This window comes from Gobius niger (genome assembly GCF_951799975.1).
Source record: "Gobius niger genome assembly, chromosome: 7".
Classification (NCBI taxonomy): domain Eukaryota; kingdom Metazoa; phylum Chordata; class Actinopteri; order Gobiiformes; family Gobiidae; genus Gobius; species Gobius niger.
The window spans coordinates 27,492,455-27,504,973 of NC_136858.1; the positions used below are offsets into that span (position 1 = coordinate 27,492,455).

The following is a 12,519-nucleotide window of genomic DNA, read 5'->3' on the forward strand; positions in this document are numbered from 1 at the left end:
CTTTTTGTCTCACACTTCACCCACTTTGTCCAATGGCACAGATCGGCGGCCACACACAGCCCCATTTCGACAGCACGAGACCAGTTCGGTTCACTTTCGGTTCATTTAGGGACAGCGCCCGTAGTTTGTGTTTCAAATGTCTTTAGGGTAAAGTGTTCTGGGTCGTTATGGGAGTGGCCAAGGTCATTTATATTCATGTGACAGGTAAGAACCACAGCCTGATACCACTGAGCTTTAGTCCTGCATCAAAACACCTTTGTATCGACTACATGTGGCCATTAGGAGGGGCAGAGCACTCTAGTGTTTGAACAGTTTTCAAGCATCAGAGGAATGTATGGGAAAACTGCAAAATCAAACTAGATTACTGTCATTAATATGAGGGAAAATATACAATTTAATTGAATGATTTCACATCAAAATCAGGCATAGGCTGGGAGTAGAGATTTGCAAAAATGCCTATATTTTCTGTGAACAAGTCATGATAAAACCTTGTGAAGAGAAAGAAACTTTGAATATGCAAGCTGACTTTTGGCCTGACCAATCAGAGTGGTGACAAGCCCCCCTCTCTTTCCCCCCAAACCGGTCTAGTTTGCAAACCACTCCAGACCCCATGGTTGAAGTGGTCCGGGACTGGAGCGGTTTGGACCCCCCTTTGGGAGCGGAGCAGTTCACTTCAAACCGCTCCGGTCTGTTCCGGTCTGGTCCTGTCGAAATGGGGCTCATGAGTCCCAGGGCAGCTCTGTAGCAAATGACTGAATAAGTGTAAGGCATTCGATACAACAGGGTTTTCTCTTTCAGCCACAATGCCAGCATTTTGGCCGCAGTGCAGGGCTCTATGGAACGAAATAAAACGAGCAGTGTCTCTTTAAATGTCACCTCCCTATACCAATAAACAGGTAGCGCCGTAGCTGCACAAGTGCAAACAGAAAAAAAAACAATGGCTCTTTCACCCTGCAGCAAAAGCGACTGATGAAATGTATCAAGGCAAAAAGAACAAGATTGAACTTGAATGCAGCCTTCACATGCCAAACTGCGCCGTCACTCCAGGTATGTGCTCACAACAGCTCAGTGTGATTCAGAGAGAGGGAGAGGGGACGAGTCTCAACCTAAAACTCACCAGAGTCGTAGCTGGGGGGCTTCATGTCGCCCTGGTTCAACTCCGTCCCGTACTTTAGCTTGTGGTACTTCGCTCTGCAAAAGAAAACAAATCAAAGAAGATAAACAAATGGGCAAATGCGGGGGGAAAAAAATGGGAGTGTCGTTAGAAAGCTATTAAAAAAAAGACATTAAAGCTTTCGAAATCAACAACAGCGACATTAGAGCTGTCCTCAAAATAAACGGAATAAAGGAGTGCAATGAGAAGTGACATCAAGTTTATAGATTTTTAACATTTTAAACAAACTTCAGTCAAAGTCGTACAGTGTTGCCAAGAAATGCGACATGTAATATCAAAATATAAGACCGCAGACAACATGGCAATAGCCTCTTTGCTCTGATGCCAGGTTTGTTTGAACACGACGGAGCGGGAATGTTTTGGCAAAGCTGCTCATGTGTGAACAGTTGAAAGAAACTCTCTTGACTTATTTAGTTTCCAAGAACGTCGTCCTGGTGTTTTACTGGGAAATACTCAAGGCTGCACTAATAATAAATACATCTCCCTTGACCAACTAAAAAAAAGCATTGGTGTACACTTAATTCATCAAAAAAAAAGTGATGCAACTTTAACAAACCTATTTCCTCATCTATTCCTGTCATGTTGTTGTTTTGTTGCAATTGATAGGCTTATTGTAACAGACGCCACGTATCGCAATACTTTAATAACATTATGCCAATTAAAGAGGCTTCTGTTCTCTTCTGCGTTTACTGTTAAAAGTGAAGGATTTAGAGAAAGTTTATGGAGTTTATGGAGAATACCAGCTTTGGTATTAAACAAAAGGGAACAGGGTTGTATTACCAGGTCATATTTTTAATGGCTCTGTGTCATTGTCACACTGATTAGCATTTGGTTTTCTTTTCTTACTAGGCAAATTATTCCTCATAGAATTGTAGCAAAGGCTTCATATACAGATTGTATTGTGACAGAAGCGTATTGTCCCAGCTTTACACATACAGTTCAATTTAGGCACTCAGAGACGATTAATAAATGAATAGAACATCTTTGCAAAAGTACACAAATGCTTAATATTGTGATACCAACCTATTTAAATCATTGCCGTTTTCCTATTTTCACTTAAAAGGCACATTTCTGGACTATACTGTTTCCATCAATACAAAACATGCTCCTAATGACCAGCTCGACACAGAAAATACCATTTCTGCAGTGGGTAATGAAAGAATAGATTTGGATGAAAACCTAACCTGTTTAAATCTCTCATACGTTTGTTAAACGTCACAGCTCTACTTCCGGCTCCACAGACGTGCAAGAAACTACAAAAAACTCTTTAATACCACAATCAATATTTCTGAAACTCAACAGAGAGTTACTGAACATACTTATTTATCAGGCCCATTAGCCAAAAATGCTGTACATACTGCTATAAGAGTAATATTTACCAAAATCGGTACTTCCGTGTTAGCGGAGAAAAATGCTAACAGCGCAGCAGCTATGCTAAACCCAGAAGTAGTGACTTTAGTAAATATTACTTTTTTAGCAGCAGGTGCGGCATTTTTGGCTAATGAGTCTGAGAAATAAGTAGGTTCTGTCACTCTCCGTTGAGTTTCAGAAATATGGATCTTTTTTTTTTTAAAAGAGTCTTTAATGTTTTTTTTATGCATATTTGCCGGTCTGCTAGTACCCGGAAGCGGAAGTCTTGACGTCACACTTAAACTTATTCTTCTGACTTTAGTCGACATCACCATGGAGACGAGCTGGAGACGTACCCACTCCCGGGAAAGACACAGTCAGGTCTTAGGAGAGCTGAGCTGCTCAAAGCAAAAGCTCATGTTTGTACATTTATGAGGTATTTTTCAATTATGAAAATATCTCATTAAATAAATGCTTGCATTTCCATTTTATTTATTGGGTAAAATTCTACACGGTGTAGCTTTAAAGGAACAGGCCACCGTATTTTCATACTGAGATATGTTCTTACCTGAGCTTAGACAAGTTGATGCGTACCTGTCTGGTCTTTGTGCGTGCGCTCAGTCGCACAAAACGACCAAAGATGTTCAGAGATGCCTCTCCCAGTATATTCCTATAGCTCCAAACGGGGTTGAAGTTCTTCCACGGGCACAAAGACCAGACTGGTACATATCAACTCGTCTAAGCTCAGGTAAGAACATATCTCAGTATGGGAAAACTGTGGCCTGTTCCTTTAACAACTGAAAAACTCTACTTCCAGAGTAAAGCTTGAGTCATACCGACTGAATCATACATTGAACAATAAGCAGACATCATTTAAGTGAAAAATTAACCTAGTCCTCCTACGGTAAAGCCTGGGCGTTGGAGGAAAGCTATGCGGGCAAGCAAAGCTGGCTGTTGTAAAGTACATTTGTTGTGAAGGACATTTGCAGATAGAAAGAATGCAATCCTATTTTAGTCCTGCCCTGGTTGCTCCATTTCGGTTAAAGCATAGTTTACAAATATGTTAGTCATAGTCTGACCTGTTTTAGTTTGTTAAGCACTTTCATTATTTAATAGCAATTTTATTCTTTAGCTCCTGAAAAGCAAATTTCTCTTCAAGTAATAGATTTGAGTTCCACTGCCGTCGTTCATCCTCATATTGATCAGTTTTGAAGAATGAGCCAAAGAGTATAATTGTTGTCTCTAGATTAAGTACACTGAAGTTGTCCCCTAGAAAGGTGAAGCACTGAAGTGATACAGCCCAGACCTCCGCGTTTACTCCAATCCAATCCACTTTAAACTATGGTCCATGAACCGCAGTTGAAAATCCCATCTCTGATATTGTCTGCAGATGCCCTTTGAGACGTGACCCGTTGCTAGGAAACTGGGAGCATTTCTCTAGCGCTTTATGCCAGAGTTTATGAGTTTGCTAAGACCTGAGAGGAAAAATGTGGATAAATATACACAACTTCAGTCACAAGATGATCATTGAGCTGTTGACGTACGAAGTAACTTAACTTGCTCAAGGAGCGGTGGAGAACACTGTCAAGCATACACTCAAAGTAGCACATTTTGTGATCTCTTGAAAACTTTTGAATTTATTGAGCCTGCAGGGTCAGGTCAGCGGTAACAATAAGTAGTAGCAGCAGAAGCAGAAGTGTGCCAGTAAGATCTTTAGCCAATACCACAGATGTCCCCAGATGTCCCTCTAGGGATGCACTGATACCACTTTTTCTAAAACCGATACGAGTACTTTAATATAAGTACTTGCGGATACCGAATACCGATACGGATAGGGCATTTTCTTACATACTTACTTTCTCACAGCAGATTGATTAGTAATAAGTTAATTGAATCATTTACATTTCCTTAAGTAAAGTAGGCGACACATTTAAGAGACAACATACCAGAATTGAACAGATGACATTTTATTTTTCTATTTTTCATTCAATATTATTTTTTTACTGTCCATTGTTTTATTGTCCACAGCTCATGTCCAAAAGCTCCTCAATGCCTGTGCTTTATTCATTTTTGTATTTTTATTTAACAACAGTATTGAGATGTTACTTAATACTGCAGCTAAATGGTCTCTTTTCTTCTTTATCTCAGCTCTGTGTAGATTTTCTCGTGTGCAATATGGACATGCTGTATCTCTTTAATTTGGATTTTCTGAGGACTTTGTAGTCGCTGGATTCGATTTTCAGATGAATAAACCCCTGGGCATTAAACAGCATAAGAATCGCCAGAACTTTTAGCCGCTAGTTAGCGGCTAGTTAGCAACTTTAGCCTGTGTCTTGTAAACACTGCAGACTCCACGCTGCAGCACTAACAACATTTAGCTCTGGTTAAATCCAGCACAGACTCTGATTTAGGGAGTGTAGTCTGTAATAAAGTCAGCTTTATGTGGAATATCGTATTTCCACTAAAGAATTCTCCATTTTCTCTCCTCAGATGAGAGCTGCGTCCTGGAGGAGCGCCGGCCACAGGTCAAGTGGTATCGGCTTCTGGTATCGGGACCTCATGAATGAGTACAAGCATGTGGTATCGGCCCGAAACCCCATACTGGTATCGGTGCATCCCTAGTAGTATCAGTGAGTGAGTACATAAACCAATTCACCATTTAGATACCATGTTGTATTTTGCTAATGCTAATGCTACAGCTAATACTCTGTCCCGGTTTCAAATAAACAAACAAATCGACACTGTTATGGAAGCACTGCACAATGCTAAAGACTCTAACAATCAGAGAAAGGTGATCATGTTTTTTTTACTCTTTGATGCCTTCATTCATTCATTAGAGTGGAAGCAGCAGTGGCTTATTGCGCATGAACTTGGCTGCATAACTAGCCACATGATGATGAAATTAACCATCTTCCTAGAGACCAACAACAAACACTCGAAGGACTTTTCATTTTGAGAACTTGGGCCTTTCAATCCAACTACTTGTTGCTAAGCAGAGGGAACGTCAAAGTGTCCCTAAAGCTCGGAGCGGTTCCTGCACTAACCCGTTTGGACACGAGTCTGTGTCGATCGTCTCACTCATTACATCCAACAAGTTCAGATCAGGTCCCAGTCACGCTTTTCAATTTCCCGCATGACATTTCCTCATTAGACAATGGGCCTTTATTATTCATCAATCTTAGCATTTAAACATCTCCGGCTAATATCAATTTATTACCGTGGGATGCGGAGCCGCTAAGTTCAAGTCCAGTGCGGATTAAGCCTGTCTGGCTTCTTAGACTGCAAAGGCCACACCTGCAAAGGCCTGACATAAAGTGCTCCAGCTACAGAAGTCTCAACAAGCTTTCACAAGAAATGATGTCATATTCAAAACAACAACCGGGCACCAGGAAGAGCACATCCCACAGTCCAAATGCCAGCTATTTGCCTTCTAGCTACGATCCTTATGCAACATCGCAGGCTAGAAATGACCAAAAGTACAACTTAAGACTGTGCATACGTGTAGTGTGATGATGGTAGAATCTGATCGTCATTTCAAGGGACAAAAAAGTATCACCTGCAACATTTACAGTAAGTCTAGCTACACAAAACTAAACATGTCGATTTTCAAAGCAGATAGAAAGGGGCACTATATTGTGAGTACTTTGACGATATTACAGCGCGGATGTTGAAGTACTCCTGGTGTTATTACGCCTCACAATATAGTGCCCCTTTCTATCCACTTAGAAAATCGACATGTTTAATTTTGTGTAACTAGACTTTGATCATGTAAAGGCTCACGTAACTGCATTTAAATGGGGAAAACGTGGAATATCTTGGTAGCTTTATACTCACCCCAGGTTGGAGCTACACCTTCAAATTTGCGTGACTGAGCTCTCGCACAAACACCAGACAGTTATACATGAACTCGTAGAAGCTAAGGTAAAAACATATCTTAATATGTATAAACGGTGGCCTATTCCTTTAAAGGTGAAAGCAGAAGGTTATTCATGTACGACACTGTGTTACCACCACATGGATTTAAAAGCAGTGTTCAAGAGGAGCGTTAATCAAAGTATGAACTCGGAGATTCATTATAGAGCCAGATGATTAATGCTGTAGTGTTTCAGAAAGGCTGAAGGGAAAAAAAAGATAAAAAAGGTGACTGTTAGCTACTTGTGAAGACTTTTACTGCCATTACTAAAACGCTTTGATTGTTTACGCATTGAGGTGCCTTGTGTACGAAAGGCGCGAACTTGCTACCACTGCTATAAATGCAATTCCTAAAAGTGAAATATGCTTTAATTAGTTAACATGACCAGTTCTATCCTGCTCCAATGGTTGGGCACTGAGCAAACTGAACACGTCGATGGGTACCTGCTGGAGATTTTTGTTGGAGACCTTGGTGTGAACGAGTCGCACTGGGCATAAGCAAAACTCTTCTACAATTCTGATTCCTGCACACAGAGAATTTATTTATAACACTAACTTTGAAATGTTGCAATGTCAACTCTGCGCGACTTGCCCACCGCTCATGCCCTGGTTTTCTCCTGCACAGAATTGTACAAGGAAATGCCAGCCGTTTTAGCACCTCTCTGGCGTGCCTTTCTTTAGCTCTAGAACCAGTCGGCACAAAGGGAAATGACAGCAGTATATTTCATCCTGTCTGACTCATGGAGCAGCGGTGTCCCGGTGCAGCGTCCTGTCCTGGACACACGAACTACAGGTCCTGCTGAAACACGCTCCGGGCCGACACCACACGAGGCCGACTCGGGGAAAAGCTCACAGCTCCTCAGCCCATTACGCCTCTGCACTCTCCAGCTGAGACTCCGGGCGTAGGGCAGCAACAGAAGAGCTGTCTCTTTTATTCCTTGTCAAATACAAAAGCAAGACACACAGCTGTGCTTGACAGCGATGGATGTTCAATTGTATGAAGTGGATTCTAGCATAAAACTCCCTTGAGGCAGGAAGGTGTATAGAAATAGATTTTTAGTTTTTTAGTTTTTTTGTTAAGGAAACCAAGTGCTGAAGATGGCAGACATGATGGATTTTATTTAAAGCAGTACTAAGTAACGTGTTTACCTTAACAAATCCTTTTCGTCGTCCCTGTGGGGGTAATACAAGTGTTTAAGGGATGATTGGGGGGTCTTTCATCTCCCCCTGGTGTCTCTGGCCAGAAAACCCTGTTTGCAACTTGACTGCCACCGGACCGGATCAAGCAACACACACTAATAGAATCACGGAGAAGAAGCTAACATGCTAACAGGCAAAGCTAACTCTGGGCTAACATCACTTTAAACAGTATTTCCAGCCAAGTTTGAGTGAAAAAAAAAAATTTCCATTGTACAATATCCCTCTCTCCCTTCGCCTTTCCTGTCAGCGTAGTATTTACTCTCCAAGACAATTAATAAATAAAAAAAACGTAACTTACTACGACACCTGCAGTTGCGCTTATGGCCTCTAGGGGGACGAGTTACCTAGAACTGCTTTAAGTTTTGGGTAATTTCACAAAAACACGACGATATCGACGTGAAGCCTTAGTTCTTAAAGTGTATTCCTTTACTGGCTCCAGAACACGATTAAAGCCAACGCTGTGAACTGAATCGTGTTACAATATAGTAAAAAATGAATGGCAATCGCACCACTTGTCATCAGACTTGACATTAGTCTTCTTCGCTTGTTCAGCCCCATTACTCTGTCAGACCCTTTAAAAGGAAATTGCCTTCTCCTCAGTCAGTGGAGGCCAACAGTACAGCAGTTGTTCACCGTGGAGTACGAGCGAGAGTGTGCGTGTGTGTGTGGAGACAGTGGGTGAGCTGTAACGGGGCACGCACCTCTCCTGCTTCAGCGCATACTCCAGCATTTTGATCCTCCGCACCAGGTCCTTCTTCAGGTTCTCTTGGCCTTTCCTCTCGCCCTGTAAGAAGGCGATCTGGGCCTGAAACACACGGAAAAACAGACGTGTCAAATGTTGGGGTTTGTGGTTGGATTAACGTTGAGCTGTCGTGAGTTCACTCAGGCATCGTGTTAAAAATCAAGATTCATTTAATAATAGTAAACAAAATGTGACTCAGTGAAGGGGAACGGTTTCACAGCAGAATAATAAAAAGGTAGATGGAATGGCAGGTTGACAAGGGATAATGAAGGATAATGCTGCTAATCATGTTTTTGGGCAAATTACACTGTGTCAAGGATATGATTATCATTATCAAACAACATAAGATTAAGTAGGCTGTCAGATGAGTGCCTTGTTTCCATGAGTGTTAACTATGTAAATGTTATTCAGTGATTTCTGAGGGCATTAAAAAACATTGAATGAAATTGTGCCTAAATTAGCATTCACTTGGGTTCACACAGGCATTAATTCTAGATTTCTTAGAAATGACTGACATTGCAGGAATACTTTTACAGCACAAGTTCATTAAAAATATAATAATTAAAGTCCAAAACACATTCAACATAGCAATTTTGGCTGAAATTACACACTCCTTTGCCCATTGAAACAAATTTGCTTTTGAATATCCAAATTTCCCATCATTCATCAAGTTGATGGAATCTGTAATGTAAAATATAGCATTAAAAATCCTCATATTTGACGTGCTGCTCCCTGTATGAACCCGGTTATTACACTTAGAAGTATGATGCTGTAAGATAAAGTGCTGCCAAAGATACAAAATACTAATATTGACATTAACTTCATGGGCTGCCAAGTCAAAATGGTTAAAGGTTTAAAAGCTAAAAGTTAAAAAATGTTAAAATTAAGTATTTTCCTCCCCCTATATGTTGCAGCCATGTCCTAATGTGTAGAATGAGCTCAGACTTGTTCACCACAACTGCACTGTCGCTCAAAAAGTCCCGTCATGCACGAGCTTAATATAGAAGCTGCACTTACACGTAAGACCTGAGGTGGCAGCAGTGAGCACAAAAATGACCAACTTGCATCTAGTCCCTTTAAAAGAACCTCTCCATTTAGGATTCTGGATCACAAACTCTCTCTCTCTCTGTTAATGACAAGGACCTATTAACAAGGCTGTACAAATGTTATATTCTGCCGCACTCTGAATATGCGTCACCTGTCTGGGCCGCTCTAAATGTCACACAAACTGAGCACTTGGAAAAACTCCAACGCCGAGTCATTAGGATCATACTACACTACTCCTATACGCAACCGGTTACAGAAGGGGACTGTGAAGAACTCAAACTGGCTCCTTTAAAGCACAGCACCAACACTGAACCGGTCTCCATTCCTATTCGCAACAAAGTTATTAGCACTAACTAGTCCTATCCCAATCCACTGCTCCACCAACTTGCAAAACAACTACAGTTACTATGATTACTATTACCATTACTTCCACTACTACAATCCCTAACGCTCCTACTACTACCATTTTAACTCCCGCTGCACGTCAGATAAGTTAAAAAACAAACACTTCTGTCTTTTATAAATAGCGTTTTTTTAGGTGAAAACTATCTTAAGCATCAAAGTTTGTAAACATCTACTTTTGGAAACACAAGAGATGTCAAATCAATGAGCGGCGAGGCATGATGGGAAATAAAGCGTGAATCTGTAAGCGCTCTATTTTAATCTAACCTATTCACTCTCCCACACAACAGCTATGCGCCCTCCCCCTCCCGAGGCGCTTCCTCCCCGCCGCTCTCTCTCTCTCTCTCTCTCTCTCTCTCTCCTTGTGGAAGGCAGCAGCTGTTGACGCACTCGGTCTGAGTCAGCACTACGTTGCATTGCAGGGCACCACGCACATACAGCCCAGGAATACAGGCTTCCTCGCACTATTTAAAGACCACGGACGAGCACTTTGGGGGCACTTTTCAAGCTTTTTTCCAGGACGGGGATACATACGGCGATTCGGGCCGATGTGGAAACGAGGAAACGGGGTTCATTCATTAGGGGTTATGAAATTGAAATACATGGGATTAAAAATGGACATATTAACACATTACGCTCTCGTAATCTGAGACGGTGGTTCTCGTCGAGTTGAAACATAATCCGAATTACACCTGCAGTTCTTAGTAAAGTAAAAGTATGCTTTCTTCCATGGGGTCCATTTGTGAATAGGCCTGTGATTGTAGTATCAGTTCAGCAGTTCACACTTCAGTCTCAAGTCTTGGATGTGTTTGAAAAAGTGCACAGCGAAATGAATCTTGATTTTAAAGGCATAACTTGCTAATCTGACTGAAATACAACGCTAAATTTTCCCAAAATCGTTCCGCCCTACTTCTTGCCACTGTAAATAAACTAGTAGCATTACATAATAGGAGCATTATACAGCCTCTTCAACAGCACGTCCCAACTGTTATTTCACTCTAACATTCACAGAAGCACAAAATGAACTTAATATCACAATCTTATGCATTTTCCTTACTCTAAAAGCTGCTTCATCATCATCAACCCCAAAAAACATGGAGCAATTGACCGTATTTGAAAACCGTGAGCTGCCACATTTTGCAACAAGTCAGTAACTGGGACTTTATGCCCATGTGTTCCTCCCTTTGCTTTCCTTTGTCAAATGTTGCACAGTGGAAAGGGCAGGATGTGCAGGGGCTGCTGAAAGCTTCGGAGTTTACACGAGGGGGATTAACACTGAGGAACCTCCATTATTGCACTGCCTCACAGTCACTCAGCCGCTGCAGCTCAGACAAAGGCATCAATCTTACAGCAACGTTAAGTAAGAAAACACGATGCAGTTTAGCTTAAGGGAAAGAGATTGTGAGAAGGACTGAGTAGTTCCATTAGCAGTACTCCTATTACTGCAGTGCTTCTGAAATACCCAAATATTGAACGGAAAACGAGGGCATCATCTTGTCTAGATTTAAGAAGTGGCAGTCAAAGCAAAAAGCTAGTGGTGCAAATGCCTCCTACAATAACACAACTTTTGAATCAATGTTTGTTCAGTAAAAAGTCAGATTCTGGATCTACTTTACAACAGGGGTGTTTTCGTGGCAGGCAATAATGTATATATTGCAATATTCAAGAAACACTTCCATTTCAGTGGGTTTAGCCTCACAAAAACTGCCACTTTCTGCCTCAAAACACAAGTGTAAACTCTGAAACCATCATAATGCCATCTCTGAAGGATTGGGACAGAATGCCACAGCGCTGATGCAGTGGAGGTGCGAGCTGTGAGTGGGCACAGCACACTTTCACACAGAGACAGTGAGGCCGCTGCAACAATGAGTCATAATGCTCCTCAGTCTGCTCCATATTAGACTGCAAATCTCCATCTCAGCACACAGGCACCAGTCAACCCAACAGCACTGAACATAGGGACCGGGCGACCCAACATAACACTGCACACAGGCACCAGTCAACCCAACAGCACTGAGCACAGGGACCGGGCGACCCAACATAACACTGCATACAGGCACCAGTCAACCCAACAGCACTGAGCACAGGGACCGGGCGACCCAACATAACACTGCATACAGGCACCAGTCAACCCAACAGCACTGAGCACAGGGACCGGGCGACCCAACATAACACTGCACACAGGCACCAGTCAACCCAACAGCACTGAACATAGGGACCGGGCGACCCAACATAACACTGCACACAGGCACCAGTCAACCCAACAGCACTGAGCACAGGGACCGGGCGACCCAACATAACACTGCATACAGGCACCAGTCAACCCAACAGCACTGAGCACAGGGACCGGGCGACCCAACACTGCATACAGCAGGGATCTCCAACCAGTAGCTCAGGAGGCCTTTCTAAGTAGCTTGCCAAAGACTTTCTACATCTCTACACACTTGATAACTCAAATTTTAGATGCATTTTCTGTTTGTTCTGAACACACTGAACACAATCTGCAAACAGTTTGGTCAATATTGTAAAGTATAAGGACTAAACTCAAGCCATTTTCTTTGAAATAGTAATTCTGCAGGGTGAAGTCCGCCCAAGTCACAAGTGTTTTTGAAGCATAAGTAGCTCTCCGACGTTCTTGTTGAAGAGCCAGGTAAAAAAAAAGGTTGGAAACCCCTGGCATACAGGGATCGGG

The 12,519-nt window shown here is 42.1% G+C and overlaps 1 protein-coding gene across 2 annotated transcripts in view; it reads right to left on the minus strand.

The window, feature by feature from the left end:
• The window catches only part of LOC306965369 (striatin-like), a 51,116-nt gene that overhangs the window by 22,313 nt on the left and 16,284 nt on the right, over nucleotides 1-12,519 (minus strand). For both annotated transcript variants that reach the window (XM_079559745.1, XM_079559744.1), the window contains exons 2-3: nucleotides 8,338-8,441; nucleotides 1,118-1,191 (exon numbers count right to left, since the gene is read on the minus strand). In XM_079559745.1, the coding sequence (XP_079415871.1) occupies nucleotides 1,118-1,191; nucleotides 8,338-8,441 (178 nt within the window). The remainder of the gene's footprint in view (nucleotides 1-1,117; nucleotides 1,192-8,337; nucleotides 8,442-12,519) is intronic.